The sequence below is a fragment of the Tympanuchus pallidicinctus genome, unplaced genomic scaffold (assembly GCF_026119805.1).
Source record: "Tympanuchus pallidicinctus isolate F22 unplaced genomic scaffold, pur_lepc_1.0 scaffold25, whole genome shotgun sequence".
NCBI classification, from domain to species: Eukaryota; Metazoa; Chordata; class Aves; order Galliformes; family Phasianidae; genus Tympanuchus; species Tympanuchus pallidicinctus.
In genome coordinates, this window is record NW_026294742.1 from 6166686 (window position 1) to 6187274 (window position 20589).

The 20589-nt window shown below is 42.9% G+C and overlaps 1 protein-coding gene across 5 annotated transcripts in view; it reads left to right on the forward strand.

The window, feature by feature from the left end:
• The first annotated feature begins 1273 nt into the window (after nucleotides 1–1273).
• The window catches only part of FAM13B (family with sequence similarity 13 member B), a 40220-nt gene continuing 20904 nt past the window's right edge, over nucleotides 1274–20589 (forward strand). For 2 of the 5 annotated variants that reach the window (XM_052689535.1, XM_052689539.1), the window contains exons 1-7: nucleotides 1274–1518; nucleotides 10492–10658; nucleotides 11586–11776; nucleotides 12207–12419; nucleotides 14035–14212; nucleotides 14792–14936; nucleotides 16038–16195. In XM_052689535.1, coding sequence (XP_052545495.1) covers nucleotides 11620–11776; nucleotides 12207–12419; nucleotides 14035–14212; nucleotides 14792–14936; nucleotides 16038–16195 — 851 coding nt within the window. In that variant the 5' untranslated portion in view covers nucleotides 1274–1518; nucleotides 10492–10658; nucleotides 11586–11619. Of the gene's footprint in view, nucleotides 1519–9107; nucleotides 9538–10491; nucleotides 10659–11585; nucleotides 11777–12206; nucleotides 12420–14034; nucleotides 14213–14791; nucleotides 14937–16037; nucleotides 16196–20589 lie in introns of those variants that run through there. The other 3 variants (XM_052689537.1, XM_052689538.1, XM_052689536.1) reach the window with 3 other exon arrangements.

Consider the following 20589-nt stretch of genomic DNA (forward strand, 5'->3'; position numbering starts at 1 on the left):
CCTGGGACTGCATATGTCTGCCCCCTGCAAGGAACACTGGATGTGCTTGATGGGAGATAGGATAAGCTGGCATGAAGTGGTGTACTGAGAGCCAGTCCAGAGCAGGTTATGCACTGTCTTGTACCCGAAAGCAGTGAGCAGGTGCTGTGCAATGCCTGCCTACCTGCCTGCCTCTGTTGTCTATCTCCTCACTCTGTGTGTTTTCTGTGTCAGATTTCTTGCAGTTTTACTCCTGTCAGCTGGCCAGCATATCTGCCCAAGAGCCAGCTGGAGTCTGCTCACTCCCAGCTTGCTCTGATTCAGTATCTTCATTGTAGTTGATGAGGCTAAATGGCTCAGAGAGAACACAGCTATGTATACAAAGCACACATTCAGAAACTTTGTCATGACAAGAGGAATTTTATTCACTGCTCAAGTGGGGAAGTGCTGTGGATGCAGACAGACAGCATAGAACCTCCTGGGGCAGAGCTTCCCTCTGCCCCGCATCCATCGTGTTTGTGTGGCATCTTCTAAAGTAACCAAATCTTCCAAAAGAAGAAGTTTAGACCTGATTAAAAATAAGCCAGTTCATTTACTGGGGAGCAGTTATGCCCCTTCTTCAGATTCTAAATGTAAAACCCAATGAATCCAATGAATCCGCCTCCAGATTACATTTAAAAATAAAAAGGGAAGCTTTCCTTTTTTTTCCTTTTTCCTTTTTCCTTTTTCCTTTTTCCTTTTTCCTCTCCTCTCCTCTCCTCTCCCTGACAGTTGCAGCTGTTGCTCCGAAGCCGTAATTCGGCAAGTTCACAGCAAACGCTTTGGTGCGGTTGCGGGAACGGAGCGACGGCACAACGGGCGCCCGGGGCGGAGGCGGCAGCGCTGACACTGTGGGCACCCCGAACATGCGAGGGCCGTGACAGGAGGAAGGCTGAGTCACCGCAGGGGCAAAAAGCGAGAAAGCAGCGAATCGCAGCTCGCTCCTCGCCGCGGGAGGCTCCCCGCTGCCGTCTCGCGGACACCAACGTCCAGCAGGGCGGCCTGAGCCCACCCCCCCACCGCGTTCTCCGGACGAATCTCGCAGCCCGCAGTTACGCAGCCGTCCCCGCGCCGTTTCCCGCCCGGCCGAGGCCCGGCACCGACGGCCCGCATCCGCCGCTCCCGGCGCCGCCCCGCCCTCCCGCCACCCGCGCCCCCTCCCCGCCCCGCAGCACGTGACCCCGCGGGAGGGGGCGCGCGCTGCACCTGTCAGTCAGCGCGTCACTTCCGGCAGCCGCCGCCGCTACCGTTGGGGACCCCCGCTGGCGGAGGCGCGTTCGTGAGACGGAGCGGCTGCGGGGACGGACGGCGCTCGGGGCGGCAGCGTGGCGGCCGCGGCGCACGGCGGCGGGAGACCGAGAGAGGAGGAAGGAGAGGCGGACGAGGCCCGCGAGGAGAGCGGAGCGGCGAGCAGAGGCCCGCGCCGGCCCCCGGGGTAGGAAGAGGCGGAGGAACCTGCCGCTGCCGAGGCCGGCGGGGAGGGCGAGTCACCCGGCAACGGTGAGCGGCCGCGGGGCGCATGCGCGGAGCGGGGGTCGGGGGTCGCGCCTCAGCCGCCGGGCGGGCCCGCCGATCCGCGGCCGAGGCGGTCCGGGCTTCAGGAACCTTCTGGACACTCGCCGAGCTGCGGGAGCCGCCCGCGGGCAGCTGTCAAATGCCGCGCTGCCGCCGGAGAGCGCCCGGGCGGTGCTGGCGGCCGGAACGCGGGGCTGGCGGGGCGCGGGTCCCAGCTGGCGGGGTGCCGCTGTGAGTGCGCTGATCGCGCAGCCCGGCTCCCCCCCGGGCGCCCGTTCCATTGTTCTCGGGAGCTCCGCAGGCTGTGCGGATGCTTCTCGCCGTCGAAGGGCTGCTTCCCGTGAGGCGCTCCTGTGTTGGGGCGCTTCTTCCGTTCAAGTGCTGCGGCTTTGAACCAAACCTGCCTTGCTTTTGAGCTCCTTGGTCTTCTGCCCCCTTAAGTCATAGAATCACAGGATACTTGGGTCGGAGGGCACCTTGAGTCCATCCGGTTGTCTCCTGCCAGACCGGGCTGCCCCGGGCCCCGTTCGACCTGGCCACATGCGCAGCTGGGGCACTGCACTCTCTGGGCTTCAGTGCCTGCACCTCGCTGCCCTCTGAGTGAAGAATTTCTTCCTAAGACCATCCTCCATTCTCCTATCGCTATCAGCCCATGTAAAAAGTCAGTCCTCTTCATGCTTGTAAACTCCTTTCAAGCACTGGAAATCCAGTGAGGTCTTCCTGGTGCCCTCTGTGCATTAACCACTGTCAGGCTCAAGGCAGAGAAAAGAGAAAGGAGGAAGAGAGTCGCAACCACCAGTTCTCTCATCTCCAGCCTTGCCCCCTTTGAAAACAAAAACCGAAACTGATTGTATCCAAACCCACGCTTTTTGGAGGGCTTGTGATCCTGAGTGTCTTCAAGGGCAGAATGGTTACTGTGTGACTCTGAATAAGTTGGTCACTCGGGTTAGCATTTAGGTTAGAAGTTTTTCCGTCTTTTGTGCGATGCAGTCTTCTAGCACAGAAGAGGAAGGGAAAAGGCAGCATTACAAGAAGATGAGCTTTGGTCCCTTTGTGTTGTGTATCCTGTGTTTTGTTTAACTGCTCATTATGAGTAATTTGCTTTTTAATCACTTTTTAATCTGCGTTTTCTGTATTTTGTGTGCTGCCCCACACCAGAGGCCCCTTCCTGGTCTTTGCAACATTACAGTGTTGAAATTAAATACCTCATTGTCGTGATAGCATTTTACTGGATAGTTAAAGCATTATTTAAGGAAGATCAGTCAAGTAGGGTGTTCTATGTTTATGTTCAAAGAAGTTGTCTGAGAAGAGCTCCTGATTATTTATATTGCCTGCAAATTCTGATACAAACAGTGCCCCACTGCTGAGTTCGGAAAATGATAGTTTTGGTCCCCAAACTCTTACACAGTTGGAAGTCTTCTGCACTTGCTGTTAGTAACATTGCAGGACCCAATAACAGCTTGTTAAAAGAGTTCATATAATGTTTGTCTTGTATGGCTCATGATATGAGAGTTGTGCAAGCAGTAAAGCTTCTCTTTCTAACGTAGAGAACAGCGTGTTTGCAGAAGCAGGCGAGGCTGGTGAAATGTTCCATACATTTTGAGCAGGTATTGACGAGTTTTGGGAATGCCTGTGCTCTGTTTGGAGGTTTTCTTTGCTGCTTTTTCTAATATTCAACCTTCTGATCTCTGGTCAAACGTTCGTAGCTCAGCAGTGATGCACTCTTGTAGGGCTCATTAGAAAGTCAGTAAAGCTTGCCAGGTCTGAGGTGGTGCTATCTGTTGTGTTTTTTTTTTCCCTTCTCTAAAAGAAGGAGCAGCTCTAAGGAAGAGGAAGTGAGGCTGGTGAGAGAATGCCTTTAAGTTGTCCTTCAGTTCTGTGCATAACACCACATTATCTTTGCTGCCATGTGAGCACACAAAACAAAAGTCCAGTGGCCATTGGGAGGAGAGTGGGTTACTTTTCGCGAGGCATTCAGTGTTTGCATTTATAGGAGTGGAAGACTGTAAGCCTTCCAGCTGTTTCTTGTGTTGGTACTCAGTTATGTGGAAAAGACTGAGCAAGAATTAGAGAATTGAAGGAAATGTGTCCTCAAATTTCTCTTTGAGGAATGTGAGATTTGTTACTTGTAACACAGCTTTTTATTTGACTGTTACACCATGTTTTCAGCAGAGTGGCCATACATCTCATGCCTTCTGCCTCAATAGAACTCTGACAGTCCATGAAAGCTTTGCAGTGCTCCTTGAAGAGTAAAATGGGGCAGTTCGTTGCTGAGTCTCTTGCTGACTGCATTATTTAGCTGTAAGTTGTAAAGTTCACCTGCAAAAAAAGCTTTATTTGAGAATAACGACAGCTGTCTGCTTCAGCAAGCTTGGGTTTGGCTCTAGTTCTGTACTGACTTCCCAGCCAGCTGTTGGGGTTTGGGAGAGCTCAGTCAGTTTGGATAAAATCAGTGTTCTGAAAAATAATGTGACTTTAATTGCACCTTCAGGTACGTGATCTTGTTTTCTATTTGTAGAACCGTTGTGATTTGGAGCCTTAAAAAGCAAAGCTCAGATGGTGAGTGCTGTGCTGAGAACCTGCTGTGTGGGGTGGGGTCGCTCAGTGCTGGGAATGGATGCTGTCTGAAGCTGGGTCCCTGTTCTGACTGCAGTGGATTGAATAGTCCCATTATGACAGTGGCAAACAACTCGGCTCTTATGGTCTCTCACCTGTGAATGTGTGAAATGACCTTCCATTGAATTTATTTGTCCCAGTTTTCTTTTTTTAAGACAACACTGAGCTTAAAGGAAGATGCTGCATTATGGCTGTGTTCAAACAGCTTGTAACCAAGGCAGTGGCTGAACTCATGTGGCAGAGTGCCTGGCTTTCTTCTTTTTCTGGGAGGTGCAGAAGATGTGCATTCCCACCTGTGGTGTTGGTTGGGGTGCTGGGCTGGGGCCACCATAGAGCAGAGCAGGGTGGGTTCCAACCCTGTGAGCTGCTCTCTGTTTGCATCTCTTCTGTTCTGCCTCCCCTGCAGCGTGTTGCAGTTTGTGCAGGGCTGGATGGGCTGATAACACCTGGACAAAACTGGAAAAATAAGACCTAGATTCCTATTAATGTGGCTCTTTCTCCCTGTATGCTCTTTCTGAGTCTGTTGGAAGATTCTTTTTTCTTTTTTCTTTTTTCTTTTTTTTTTTTTTTTTGTTGTCCTCATCCCCTTTGTGGCTGAACTTCACTTTTAATGTCATCAGGTGACTTTATTTAGTCTTGCTCTGCAGCACGTCTTCTAACCTTGTGATTTCTGTGATATCTTTAAATTTGGTCATTGATGAGTTACAAGAGGCCTTGGTTGTCCTTTATGAAGCATTAACAGTTGTGTATCCCCCTGACAGCTCAAACAGTCGTTGCTGCAGAATGGAGCTCTTCATTGGAATGCCTTCCTCCCCCAGCAGAGATGCTGAGGCTGTCCTTTATTTTGATGGCACATGGTTGTGGTTATGACAGAGGCAGTGTTTCCGTAGCAAATGGGCTTTGTATTACATTTTGTAATGTATTGAGTTCCAAAGCTTGTTTCTGCTTACCTATTTGGGAGGGGAAGCAACAATGATGATTTTAGGTGTAACAGGATAACTTATGTATAATAAATCAGCTGCATTATATATTTATAGTTTGGGTTTTTTTGGTGTCTCCGTGGTAGTTTGACTTCTGTCCCAAAGCCTGTCGTTACAGCAGTGATAATTGTTCAGCTCCTTTGGTTTTTAACGTGACCTTCTCTTGTTGCATAGTTCTGCTGGTAACTTCTTCCTGTGTTACCTTACTGTGCTGCTCTGAAGTTCTGCATTATCTGATGTGAGCATATGTGAGTGGAGTAAGCCTGGCTTTGGGGGGAGGTGGGTAGGATGAATATCATGAGCTGTTGCACAAGATACAAAAGCCTTTTTATTTATTAACTGCTGCTGTTAAGAATGTGATGGGATCTGTGTGAGCAGGGAGATTCTTTAGAATTCTGCAGTGTGCATTGGCAGCAGCAGCTGAGAGCAAATCTGGCAGCGGGTGTCGTGCAGCAAGCAGGAAGAGCTGCTTTTTGCTGGTACCTGATATCCAGGATTGGTTCTGTGTGTGAAAATATCATTGGAGAAGGATCAGGAATTGCTGTTATGCAGCTAAGAAGCCTTCGGGTTTTGTCTGGCAGTGATAGATAATGTTGTATCTGTGTATCAGCACTGTGGGAAGTCAGTAATGGGCGATCTCTGCTTTCTCTTTCAAAAATGTAAACTTCTTTTGACTCTTGCTTAAATCGGTCACTGTGTGCCGTGCTTTATTAATGCCAACTGTTTCATTTGCAGCTTAAAGTCTGAAGTTTCTTAGGTTTCCTTCCTATTTGTTGTATTCAGTCCAGCTATTGCTTGTCCCTGTTTCCAGACGCTGGGCTGTGCCTCTCCAGAAGATCCATATTGATGATGGGCTTTTTTAGAGGCAGTGTGGTCCTGTTCTGTCTGCTGAAATTACAGATTAAAATTTAATGAATTTTAATACAAATCAGTGCTTGGCTTCATAACTTGTGAATTTTAAAAATGAACTCCAACATTCATTTGTTTTATTAATAACTCCTTTAGAAGAGCTTTCATGAGTCACCTCCTTGACCCCCTTCTGTAGTCAGGACGTATGGATGGAATCTGAGCAGTTCTGATTTGTGTATTAGATGAGCTGCTCCTGTATTTCCATTAAACAAAAACTGCATTGCAGTTGCATTTTATTGAATCTGATGCAACATTTTTTTGCGCCCTTACTTGTGTTGGCAATATAACAAGTGTTTTCAGAGGCCATCTCAGAAGTGCTGGTGCCAGATGATGCTGAAATTCAGATTGCTTTGTTGAGGTTTTGTGTGTATGTGTGAAGGCACAGGCATGGATGTGATGAGTTTATTAATTAAAACAGTGGCGTTGCTTCTGCTGGGTGCTTTTGTGATTGTGTGCAACACGCCTGGTCCCTTCTGGCTGCCATTTAAGCAGAAAGCAGCCGTGTCTGCGGGGAGATAACTGCACCAAGAGGAGCAGGCACAAGATGGCTATTTGCACAGGCTTTCCTCCAGCACTGCAAGTTGGATTCTCCAGCTACACTTGTTTTAAAACCATGGTGCCAACGGGGGCATGGAAATGATGATGTACAGAATGCTGTCCTGCTGAGCTGGGTGAGCCCACTTGTTTGCTTGCTGATTTCCTGACTAAAATGCCACTCAAGCTGATGGGGCTGATGGTCCAGAAGAGGAAATCTTGCTTTAAGAATCTGTTTTAACCTGATCTTCCTGGTTGTAAAGCATTTCAAGTAACTTTTGAGTTTCAAATATGCTAAGCGTTTTAATGTAGCTTTAAAGCAGGAAGCTCTTTTTCTGCAGAGGTTATTCTGTATCTATTTATACTCAAGCACTTACACAGCTCTCAACGTGCTTTGAACTGCGCTCTTGAGACAAGTGGTGTTTGTCCTTTTTTGTGTCCTGAGATGGTGGCCCTTCTGTTTGTTTGTCTAAAGCTTGTTTTTCTTTGCTTTGCTCTCTTCCCCAAGCTGTTCCTCCTGCCTCCACCTGACATCGGTTCAGCTTTGGCAGAGTTAATTCAAATGAGCAAAAGGTTCTATTTGAACTTGTTAGCTGAGCAGCATCTGAGTAGAACGCAAGCTCTTCTGCCCGCAGACGTTTTGTCCTTTGGGAATGCCAACAAATATGAATGTATAAATGGCAGAGATCATCAGTTGGTGTCATTGTGGCACTGAGGAAAAATGTTGTCAGTTTCCTTTTGTCTTGATAAAACTAAGAGCAAGGGGCAGAGTGCTGGGGCTGCACTCAGCTATAGGGCGGCCTTGTAGAACAGCAGATCTGCAGTCGCTCTTGGCTTCGTTTTTTGTTTTTCAGATGCTGTGAAGTGCTTGATAAAGAAATAAAGCAACTGAAGAATGGCTGGCATAGCTGACATTTGTGGCACAAACTCTAAATGCAGAATGGATGTTTTCATTCCTGTAGCACAGTTTCAGTTTCTGGCATTCTTTGTAGTGTGTTTTTATTTCTACTTCTTGTTTTTCATTCCCTTATTTTAAGGAAAGTTGGAGGGGCTTTCAGTTAAAATGACACCTGCTTGTCTGTATTTCAGCCAGAGATGTAAAAGCTGAACCAAATTTAAACCTGAACTTGCATGCATATTGCTCAAATATTGAGGGTTAGCCACGTACGCTGTATTTTCCTTAGTGGCATTTCATGTGTGGGTGTGAATACTTCTTCACTTGCCAAGATAAGTGAATGCTGTTATGATGGCAAAATGAGGCTCTTTGTGCTGTTTTCCCAGCAGACTCTGTGAAGTACTTACTTAATTAAAAAAAGTATATTTTCAAATATAAAGCAGATGATAGTATACAATACAGAATGAAACTGCCTTCCTCTCATACTTCAGCTGTTTAAGCTCAAGGTGTCGCATGGAGATGTGCTCTTTTAAACTGCTGGAATAGTGGTAACAAGGAGGGCTGTTCTTAGTTTGCTGTAGAACATTATTGTGAGCTGTGGGTAGCTGTGTGCATCTGCAGAGCTAAAGGGAGGGAGGTTGAGAGAGGTGCAACCAAAATATTTATAATGGAGCACAAAGCAGTTGGGTTTTATATCTTTTTATCCTGTTTTTGTATCACTGTGTTTCTTGTGAACTTTCTGTGGACTTGTGAAGCGCGTAGGTTGTGACCTGGGGGAAAGCACTTATCCAGACAGCTGGATAATGTGCAGGAGCATTGGAATGGATCAGCTTCTGGTTGCTGAAATGCTTGGTCATGGTACTTAAAAGGAAAGAATAAAAGGGCTCAGTATTGCCTGGTAGTTGTAGAGGCTCCATACGGACTCTAAGTACTGAAGGGCAGAAATCATACTCTACTTTTTAGACTTCTCTTCATGGAATGTACATCCTGATTCAAGGCATGTTAATACAAAAACAGTTTAATTATTTAATTATTGACAGTGTTTGAGCCTGTCTTTCATTTGTAGAATGGTGGAAATAAAAGGAGAGAGAACTTAATGACAATCAGCCTAACTTTTGCTTTTTAAATGTCTCGCTTTTTCCAAAGGCAGCGAATCTCAAATATTGCAGCCAAGGCCAAACGCGCTGAAAAGAAAGCAGTGCCCATGGTCTGCTCAGTGAGCACGTGTGAGGTGGAAGTCGGGCTCTCCCTTGTTCATCTGGGTGATGATGAGCTGGATATAACTTGGTTTGAAGTATAAACTTGGCTTGTAAATCTGGTTTTGCTCTAAAAAGTGACACATCCAGGCTGTTTGAACTTCACTGTTGCACTGCCAAGCTAATGTAAAGTCTTTAATTTTTCTTTCTTTTCCATGTCTCCTGAATGAAATTGCTACCTGGGAAGCCTGTCAGTGCTGTGCACCTGGGGAAAAATGGCTGATGTTTCTGTGCTGAGCACAGCTCTTGGTATGAGAGCTGCAGCTTGGTGCTGTGGTATAACAGAGCGGTTTCTTCTAATTTGCTCTTTTTATTAGGTGCTGTTGGTTTTGAGGCTTTGTTTGTTTGTTTGTTTTAGCAAGGCAGCCTGAAGCATTGTGGCACATCCATCAAAGGTTTTCCCAGCTGCCATTAACCCTGCAGCTGGGCTAATCCTGGCTAACTGAGCCATCCTGGCTCATTGTGGGCAGACTCACCTGGGGAGAATGTGAGAACAGTGAGTGGCTCCAGCTCCGTATTTTACGAATCACACAATGCCTGGGGATTGATTAAAATCTGCTGCTGTGCCGAGGTTATGCTGACTAACACTTAATACACCCAGAAGAATGGCTGGGCAGCGTCTTCATGAAATATAACAGTCATGAAATGAAACTCGTTCAATGCTGAAGTCTGTCGGCATTCTATAGTAGCCAAGAACACCCAGTGACAGATTGGAAGATGATTGGTGACAATAGTGAAGCTTGTTGACTGGAACATCACTCTTCATTTTCTGTTATCAGCACAGCTGGAGTCTGGATCTCAGGCCAGGATCCATGTATGTAAGGCATATAACAGATTTACAACCTTTGCATAATGTGGGATGATAGAGATGACAACAGGGGATGATTTTGGTCAGTTCTGCTTGCTTTGATAAGCAAAGATTTCCAAACCTATAGGCCTTACTGCAAGAACTGTTGAGGATGGTGGTGAAGTAGTCTTACATGGCAAACACCTCCAAAAGATGGATGTAATCTGGGGAGGATTGGGAGCAGGAAAGTGTTACTCAAAAATAAGAATAGGAGGGAAACTGGATTCTTAATGGTTGGACTTGGTGTTTTTGTGCTGAAAGGAGAGCAGCCAGTTGTAAGAACTTTGCAGGGGAAGATGAAATTAATTTGTTCTGATGTGGATTATAAGCAGAGCCAATGTGGGGGAATGAAGAGAGGGAGGGTACCTCTAAAAAGTCAGCCAACTGAATTCCTGTACTGATCTTAGTGTTTGAAACTGTAAGGTTTCACTGCATGTATTTTAAAGGTAGAGAAGGGCATTTTTCCCTTAAAGATAGGGGAGGGCAGGTAGTGAATCTGATAGAAAAGACCTGTGCTGATGAAAATTGGCTTAGGTTTGAAGTCAGTGTGTTAAACCAGTGCTTAGCTATTAAATGTTTTGTTATGGTAAGTACTTTAAAACATACCTGTCAGAGTCAAACCTACTTAGGCAGAAGGATGAATGAGTCTGGAAAATACAGAATTTCATTTCGTAATTGTTACGACCAAGATGTGCCATGCTATCTTTAAAGCAGAAGTTGGCTAACTCCTAAATGAAGAAGGGGGACTTGCTTTCTGCATCCTCTCGTATGACACAAACTAATTGTGCTGGTTGTGTTTTAATGTTCAGAGCAAGAGACTGTTGATTTGATGAGAATTCCTCGAATGTGCTGTTTAGACTTGTAATTGAGTTTAAAACTGTTGAAAATGTTACAGTCTAATCATGATTTCCTTCTTTTCAGATTAACTGCTGAAGTACTGATAGAGTTCTGCTATTCTTCAATGAGGAACTACAGGCTGATCTTTTGCCATAATCTTAAACAACCATAAATGACAAAAGAATGCTTGGTCAGTGAGGGCAGCTGGCGCAGAAAACATTTTTCAAACTCGGCTGTTTAAGTACTCTGAGGTGTGTTTCTTCAGGTATTTCACTCAGACTTTTCTTTAAATACTGACCTGAGTTGTTCTAATATATCAGAGTTTATCAGTCCATTAGCAAAGGGTTTAGTTGCTTTGTCTAACAGCACGTGCTTCATATTCTATCTACCAGAAAATGTTCACTTGCATTTAAACAGGTATGTTGTTCACTTATTTTGGAAGAGCATTTTATTTCCTTTGCTATTATTCTTTATTTTGAGAGGATTGCAATTTAACTGAGTAACTTATGCTGCCTTTGGTAATGCTTTTATCTATCTGTGCTCTGTATCAAGCAAAGACTTGCAAGCAGTGCTTGAGCTTCAGCATGATGAGGAGAATTTTATCACTGAGCATCTGGAAACTTTTTTTTTTTTTCCATTCAGTAAAATTTTGAATTTGATACAGGTGTTGAAAATGTCATTGTGCAGATCAGAAAATGCCAAATCTACAAGATGCTGATTGCATCTGGTTTTGCATCACCAAATTTTTACATCTCGCATCACTTAACACTGGGGTTTCGGTTTGGAATTATCCACTGTTTTCATTTCCTCTTGAGTGTCTTTTGAGAGTCATTTTCAAAGCCTGACTGATAAATACAGTCAATATGGTGAATGACCTGGCTCTCCAAAGGTATGGTAGAAGATCCTCAAGTTACAGTGCCGAAAACTAGATTAACTGCTTTTGCTGCTGCATTCTTGTCAGTGCTCTGCTGAGAACTGATCAGAACACGTCATCAGTTGTGACTCATCTGGTTACCTGGATTTGGAGTCATTACAGAACTTTTCATTATATGGGTGCCCAGACTGGGAGAAACTGGAGTGTGTTTGCATTTGATAATTAAAATGCACTGTTAGAGATCAATGCGCTCAATGCTGTACAGTGAAGTATGACTTCAGCTATGATTCTTCTTCTTTGACAGAAAAGACAGCTTTGATTTTTGGCTGCAAAAAGATATGAGGAAGAGCTCCTCCCCTTCCTTGAGTAACTGCAACTCTGTTCTTGCTAACAAAATATTTGGAATTCCACTTGATGAGCTGCAGCAAGAAGGGCAACCAGACAATGAGGTTCCATTCATAGTCCGCCATGTAGTGGACTATATTGAGGAACATGGTATGTGTTATCTTGATGTGTTTTAAATAATATTCTCATCTGTCACTTCTGCAAAATAGACTGGTTTTGACTAGTGTTTATTTTTAGTTACTTGTCTTTACTTGGCTGTGGTTCTTCTTGTATGCTTTTCTTTTAGCCATACACCTTTTCAGTATTGTGTTTGATTACCACTGTGTTCTGGAGGATATGAAGGGCAATTACACCAGTAGGGAACTTTAGCAGTGCCAAAACTACACCATTTCCAGTAATGCTTACCTTGTTATTGTATTAGCTGGACAAAAGAATGTGTTTAGGAAAAGTTTGTCCAACTGTGGTCATGACAATCTTTAATTCAGTGTGCAAGTTGTACACATCTGATTGTCAGTAGTTTCTGATAGTTCTATCCATACCAAATCTTAAAACTTATTTTTCCTGCTTCCTTCTAACTCAGGGGGTCTGGAACAAGAAGGACTTTTTCAAGTCAATGGGAACGCTGAGACAGTGGAGTGGCTTCGGCAACGGTATGATAATGGAGAAGATGTGGACCTGGTTAAAGAAGCAGATGTACCCTCAGCTATCAGTCTTCTTAGATTTTTTCTTCAGGAACTTCCAGAGCCAGTTATCCCAGGCAGTTTGCACATACATTTGATGCAACTTTCTCAAGGTAAAAACTGCTTTTGATGGAGGTATTTATTTTTAAGAGACAAGGCCACTATTAAATTCGTATGTGTTTTTGTCTGTGTCTGTGTGTTGGAGTTCATAACTTGACTAGTAAGAGTGTCTTGTGGCGCTTTGCTAATGAACCAACCTCAAAAGGTAGCTGTGCCAGTTTCCATGCTCTTTGACATCACAATCCACAGGAGTTCTGTTCATCTCTCCTTGTTGGTTTGTACTCCTTTTCAAGCGCTCGGCTTTGTTTTCCTTAATAAGAGTCATGGTTCTGATTTGCTGTTGAGTTTGTGTTGGTGCCATTTCTTCAGGGTAGGATTTACGTCGCGTTTAGGAAGTGCTGAACCATGGGATCACGTGCAGCAGTGTGAAGCTGCTTCTGCATGATTTTGGAGCTTTAAGCACTGGCTGGTTATCTGGGTAATCGGCGAGCAGAGGCTGAGCGCTGATGCCTTTCCTATAAGGCACTGAATAGTTTTCTGCAGGAAACAATATTTGAAAGCTTCTGTCCAGAGAAGCGTGTTAAAACCTGATGTTCTGCTTGTGTATTTGTTGTGTGCAGTAGTGAGAAACTGAAGTGGATACCAGTGGATGAAATCTCATTAGTGGCACGTTTGCTATTTCATTTCACATTGCTGAAGTCCTAGTTCACTGGGTGGCTCGAACTTTTTTCCCCTTCTTTCTTGAAAAAGATGATAAACAAAAAGATTTTCAACAGGGTAATGCAGAAAGCTGTTGGATGCTCTTTTGTCAGCTAATGCTGCTATGCACTGTGATTTGCAGTGTTACTTATCAAGACTGTAAATGAGGTTGTGGTAGACTCCTGTGATGTGACAGTAAATTTCCTTCTTTTATTTGTAAGCTACAGTGTGGAACCCATGGTCTCCCCCACCTTTCGAATAGATGCCAGTGGAAGGATTTGAATGTGGCTTTTTTTTTTTTTTTTTTTGGGGGGGGGAAGACTCACACAGCAGTAATTCCCACAGATTTCCCATTGGTTAAAATTGTAGAGAAACTCTGTATTTCAATTCAAATGTCAGCTAACTGTTATACTGCTTTTTTTTTTTTTTTTAAAGTGTAAAACAAAGCCATTTCAGAAAGCTTAAAAGTGCCTGTTTTGATTTCCTTGGTGCAGATGAACCCTTAAATGTTGTTTCCTGATATTATAATTAGAGGTTTGGTTTCCTTTTTGATTTTATTTTTTTTTGCTTTTGATTCTTTCACTGTCTGGTAGTCATAGAGCTCTGCTTTAGGTAGAAGAACTGCTTATAGAAATGCAGAGAGTTTTAGGAGTTTTGTAACGTACCATAAATAGGGTATGGATGTGTCTTTGGAGGATCTGTATTATTTGGTGAACTAAGATTAACCTGACAGCTCAGTGAAACTTTGGGTTTTGGGGTAGTTCTTTCTGAGACAAACAGAGCACAAAAATCTCAGTCTCACGACAAATGTAACTCAATTTCTGACAACTTTGTAGACTGTGAACTGGCCAAAGGACAGCAATTACTTCTGGACTAGAAGCACAAGTCAAGAGGTTGATTATCTGCTTTTCTGCATTATGTTGTCTTAATTTTGTGAATTAAATATTTTTTTTTTATTATGTTTTCCAGATTATAATAATGAAGATGAATTTGGAAGAAAGTTGAGGTTCCTCTTGCAGCAGCTTCCACCTGTTAATTACAGTTTGTTAAAGTTTCTGTGTAAATTTTTAGCCAATGTAGCATCGCATCATGAAGAAATTTGGTCAGCAAGTTCTTTGGCTGCAGTCTTTGGCCCAGATGTTTTTCAGTAAGTGGATTATAAAGGTTTATGAGATGCTTTTATGTGAATCTGGTGGTGGAGATCTGTAATCCTGAGCCTCTCCTGGTCCCTGTGTAATTGCAGCACGTATGCTGGATGCTTTGTGCAGTGTCTTTCTGTGCTTCCCCTCTGCCACCTGTTGCAAAATTTTTGCTTGGATCTAAACCACGGGTTTGGTTGCCATATTATTGTTATTTCTTTGAGGTTCAGTTTTTTCTTTATTTATTACTATTAGCAGCAAAAAAAAAAAAAAAAAAAAATCTGGAAGGAAGCTGTCAAATAAAAACATACCCTGGTATTTCCTTTCAGCGGGAAAATTTTTGAGTTGTAATCCTCCCTCATGAACAGTTAATTAACTAATTAGTTGTTTCATCATCACTCAGAAGTATAAAGTACTATAAAGTTCTACAGTGCAGTGGTGTGAAGGTATACTTGGAATTGGGTGCTCAGAATGGCGTAGGGATAATGCTGTGAATGCAGTCGTTTGCAGTGGAAGCCATTTGCAGAAGCTTTGGGGGCATTAGTTGGATTTAAATTTTTACTCTAAAACGATATTGAAATGTTTAGCATTTACACAGATGTGGAGGATCTGAAGGAACAAGAAATAGTTAGCAGAATAATGGCGGGACTTCTGGAGAACTACTATGAATTCTTTGAAAATGAAGAGGAAGATTTTTCATCTACTAATGATTTAAGCTCAATAACTGAGCAGGTAGGAATATTTTAAGTGGCAATGTTGTATCACTGAAGTATCTGTTATAGCACATATTTATGAAAGATACGTTGAAATATAATACATCTTTTGGTAGTTCCTTGCAAACTGACAAAACCTGGTGTTTCCTTAAGTTGATTTTCTTAATATGAATATATTTGCAAAATTGTTGCTTGGTAGGTAAGTATAGCTGTCCACCTAGAAAAGTATATATGGACTGAACCAACAGTAATAGCTTACCCAAGGCAAGTAAGACAATTAAGCTGGTTGCTTCCTCTTTGCTGCAGGAGACATTCTGTTTGTTCATCCAGACTAGCAAGCGTGGGCAGCCAGTTCTGGGTTGAGCGACTTCTGCTCTGCAGCAAAGTGCTGCAGCTTTGCAATGTTTGCTGTCTCTTCAGCTCTCAGCAAGAATATGTCTAGCACTGAAAGCTGACTTAGTCCTGCTGGGTGCAGGAAGCTGCTAAATATGACAGGGCTGTAGCTTCTGCAGCCTGAATCAGAGAACTGTTGTCTTAGGTTGGGATGAATGCTCTTTATAGTTAGTTGGCTCTCATGCTTGAGAATTACTGACTTGCTTCTGGTTTGTTATGAATTTTAGCAAAAGCACTTCCCAAGGAGGCTCTGTCTGTGTGCTGTGGTTACATTTTGTTCTTGTGTTTTGTGCTGCTGTGGTTTTGTTTGTTTGTTTTTTCTTGAAATTTTGAGACTCGGCAGTGTCCCCCTTGAATTTCACGGTGTCTCCACCAGATGTCAACAGCACACTTTGCTTGGGTCCTGTTCCCTGCAGGGCCACTGCAAGGCTGAGTGGAGTTAGGGAAGCAGGGTCTCCCTGAGTGCAACCAACTGTGCAGCTGGCTTACCCCTTAGCTCACTGCTACATTCTCTTGCAAGTATAGAAGAAAGGGGTAAAAACATTACATTACATTGCATTATGTAGAACATTTTATGTAAAAGCAAATATTGGATACCTGTTCTTTTCTAAAATTGAGGAATATTGTCCTTTTGTGAGTATTCTGTTTTTATCTCTTGTGCTTCTAATTCCCTGGAGCTCTTAAAAGAAATTTACAAGCCATTAATTGTGAATCAATCTTTGTACAGATAAATGATCTCTTGGAAGAGGAGGAAGATATAAAGCTAGAGCAGTCTGAAGAACTTCCAGAGGATGGCACAGAAAAACCTGTTGAGCGGCCAGCTGTGGTGCATCTAGATGTGACAGGGAGCATCTCGGATTCCAGGAGCGTTACAGCATCAACAAGGTAATTGTTTCCTTGTTGGAATGCAGTCTGTTGTGGTGCGTGAGGGAGGAAACCCTCAGACTGCTGTGGTGCCCATGAAGGAGGCTTTCAAAGTAGGTGCAGTTCTTGTAGCAGTAAAATGAGGAATAAAATAACTGCTCCCATATTCAGCAGAAGAAGGTCTGTGGAACTCAGATTGGGTTATGTAGGATTTGTGCAGAGGAAGAGGGAAAAAGAGCGTATTTTATTGATGCTATAAAGTGGTATTTTCTCAGTAAATTTTCTGTCCTCAGGAACAACATGCATCTTGGACAGAAGTGAGTTTGTGCTTGCCTGTAACGTGCAGCTTTGTTTTATTTGCTTGTTGTAGACAAGTTTTTTTTTTAAGTCTGCTTTATTTGTACTTACAATTCATGATTTCTGTTTGGGGAATTTTATTTTTTTGCTCTCTACAGCATTTGTTTTGGTCTGGGCATTGCAGGAAGTACCTGAAAGGGAGGGCTGAGGTGGTAGAAGTCTGATTGAAAGTAGGAGAAGCACAGGGAAATCCAGGAGGGGGGTTAGTGCCTTAGGCTGACAGGTCTGATGACTGCAGGGATTTCTGGTTGAACTCTGTTCAGCTGCTGCACTGCGCATTTTCTTCATTGCAGGAATTTTAAAAATATAAAATAATTGAGTTAGAAAACAAGAGTCATGTTTAAATTATAATTGTGTCCTTATCAGTGATCCAGCTGCTCAGTTTTAGTTTGACTAAAGTCTATTAAAAAAAAAAAAGCTTCTGGAAACTGGAATTCTGCTAGAGAACTCTGTGTTCCAGTGGAGGTTTTAAAGCAATTTTACTATTCATAGGCATTTAGATGCTGGGGAATGTGCAAGCGCAGCAGTAGTGATGAACTAAACAAGTTTAAGAGTTGAAAGTCACTAGCCTGAAGAGAAAATCATTTTACAAGATGTTTAGGGTTAATTAAAAATTAATAAGCGTTAATTATGGTTGGCATTTTGCGTTATTTGTGGGAAAGCATAAGGAGGAATCCTGTTGAAGAAAAGAGATAATTTTTATTGTGAAACCAGAATAACTGCAGGAAACATCTGAAGGAAAAAAAGACTGAATGAGGAAATACATTTTATTCAACTTCTGCTGTAAATATTTTGGGGAACTGAGAAGTGTTCAGAACACACATTTAATGGCCGTCTTTGCATTTTACTTTCTTGATTTATTTTATTTTTTTAAATAAATATTAATGCAGATTGGTCGGGTGCTTGTCTTGGCATAGGGCATGCAGCAGTTTATAAAGGGAAGAGGAAGGAGAAGTGAGCCTTAAATATGATTCTTAGCATTCCTTAACCTGGAGTTCTGTATCCTCCTTGCTGTTGTCAGGTTTTGGGAACCAAGGGCTTGTATAGTTCTGATCTTTTTATCCAGAGAAAAGACTGAGGTTGCATGCTCACCATCTGTTTCGATTCCTCCAGCAGGACACACGACCTTCCTTTTAGCTATTTGAGCTACAACTTACAACTTGCCTTGCTACCTCTATTCATTTTTTTTCCACTCATCCTACTTGTTCTTTGTAAAACATGACAGTTGTGAATTGCGTGGTGCTGGTTTCTCTGAGAGAGATGAGGTGAGGATATGGAAAATCATTCATGCAGTTTGATTTGGTGACTGGTGTTTGAAGTGAACCTGTTGAGTGATCCTTCAGTCTGTTATGCGGTCGGGGAGCGTTTGTGCACGAGCTGACATGGTGCATGTAAAGGAAACGTGTTCTCCCTTATCAGAAGCCTTTTCAACATGGCTCTGTCAGTTTTTGCTGTCCTTACTTCTGTAGAGAAGAATTCCTGACTCAGCATTGAAGCTGACATAAGATGTGCCGTTGAAATAATCGCCCTGGAGTCCTTAGCTGTCAGTGTGCTGAATTTTTTCCCTGCTGCTGTTTGCCAGATAACGTTCGCTTTACTCTTTGCTGCTCATCTCAAATATCATCAGTTGCAAGCCTGAGGTGAAATCTCCTTGATGTGTTCTTTGGGCTTTTCAAAATGCTATGTGTAAAGAGGTGAGATGTGACAAGCAGGAAGGTCTGTGAGCAGTTTGCTTTTGTCTGCATGGAATGTAATGATGAGGGTGATCTCCTCACTACTTCTGTGGTGTATAAGCCAGTTTTATTTCATTAGTTCAATCCAAGAGAGAAAGGAGAGAAATGGTAACAAGGGAGCAAAATTTATACATGTTGAGGCTATCTAAATATAACAAATAAGTTCAAGTGCTTGAATTGCTAGAAAATATATTGCAGGTTTTAGCTTAGCTCTCTCTTCAAACATCTAAATACTTTTTCCTATTTCTACCCTGGAAAATATGTGAACAACATGTTAGAAAAGCTTTCAAGTCTTGATTGGGCAGCTTATTGTCAGGAGTGACCTCATGTTGCAGTCTATTTCTATTTAGACTGCAGGGTTTAGTGCAGCACTCCAGAAGTGCTGCCTGACAGGCAGCCATTGAATCCACGGGAGCACTATGCATAACCTACAGCCAACAGCACACTTTGCTCTCTTTCAAATGAAGCATTTTTACATGAAGTGTTCGTTTGGGATAGCAAAAATAATCAGGATGGCCTGTAAAGTCCTGCTGCACAGGTAAATGCATGGAAGGAAAACATTGCTTTGTGAATGCAGATAATGCTTTTTAACAGCACGCGAGATGAATGTATTCTGGGGATATTGTGAAATGGAATAATGTCAAAATTGCTTTTGTTCTTAATGAGAAATAAGTCTGTGTACTGTTAGTATATTAGCAAGAAAAGTTTTGAAATGTTTGATCTGTAGATAATGCATTTTTCTATCACAGGATATTTACAAGGACTCTTAATGGGTGCAAAGGGGAGTCTGGGGGTGGGCTAGCATTGTGAAACAAAAGACTTTACCTTTGTGTGTCTTGCTGTGTCATGCTGCATTAAGACTGTGTAGCAGTATAAGTTACAGCTTTTAAACAAATAATCTTAAACTGCTCTTAGTTCCAAAGTTGCAATGTGTTTTCAGCTGAGAGCAATTGACACGTTCCTTGCAAAAAGTGCTTAATTGCTGAAGTGATTAGTTAAAGACATAGGATAATTCTTTACATAGTAAGAGGATTGTTCAGGCTTTGGAATGCTGCTGAGTTCTGCAAATCTTTTGCTGAGTACTTCTAATGCATCTAAAGGTGTTTATGAGAAGCACCGGTGAATCATCCTCCGCTGTGGGGCTGAAGGTTATGCAGTAAGATGGAAAATTTTGTTGTCAATCATGCCTGAAATCTTTTGGATTCTTTGGAGATGAGCTTGATTCTCCCCACTCCCGACACAGTTCCTCATTGTCTCAAGTGATAGTGGTAAAACAAAACGATGCCAGGTCATCACAGTTTCCTATAAATAGTTTTTGTACTTGTGCCCTTGACTCAGTTTCTTTTGTTCTTTTTCACAACTGCTGTTGCAGTGCTTTGTGTTCTGATTGCCTCTTTTTTCCCTGCTGTGTCCTGGGGAGCAGCTGTTTAATAAATGGGTCTTTAGTGTGCGTATATTAGAACTTCTGAAAAGTAAGCATACCTTTTGTAATGCAGCCCTTACAGAACTTGCTGAAAGTACCCATATCCGATATTTAAGTACATCCATCTTGTTTTGAAATCTTTTTTTTTTTTTCCTCTGAAATTTTCTCATTCTCCTCTCTTACCTTGTTCATAGGGCTGAACTTATTCACAGCCTTGCCCCTTCACTTTTTATTTCAAATCATGCTGATGCAGAAGTTTGTCAGAAGGCTTAAGCACTTTGTACAAGCAGTAGGGCTGTGCGGAACTTCTGTGTATGGACACCAATAAAACATGTTCACAACTCGAGACAAACACCTTACCACTTGTAGGTTTGAAGGAAAATGTGTTAATGTGTTAAAATATCGAGCTGGCAAGCAGGTCCTTTATGGCTTGTGTTGCATCTACTTAGAAGAAGAAAAAGTAGAAAGTCTGTTTGAGGTGGTCTAATTGTTTCACCTCTCTAGTGGTGGGTATAGAACTGCTGGTGAACTCACTGAGATCTAAGCAAGATACTTCTTGCTGTATTAAATCTATTAGTTAAGCAGAGAGACCACCAAATGATTTTTTGAGTACAAACAGAGCTAATATCAGCAGAACTGTCTTGCAGAGGTACCTGTTCAGCTCCCAGTGAGGGGGCAGTTTGGCTCTGCTCCCTCATGTATTCATGAAAATCATTTTTAAAAACCACTGTGGCTGTCAGCAGTGCTGCTACGTGGTAAAAAGTAGATTGTGTTAGCAGGTTCCAAAGTGCTTGACAAGTGGCTAACTTGTCTCTTAAAACCTCTGGAAAGTGCCTGCCTTGTACTTGAAATGCAGCTGTCCTTGGAGAATACTGCAGATCTGTTGAATGTTGCAGAGTGAA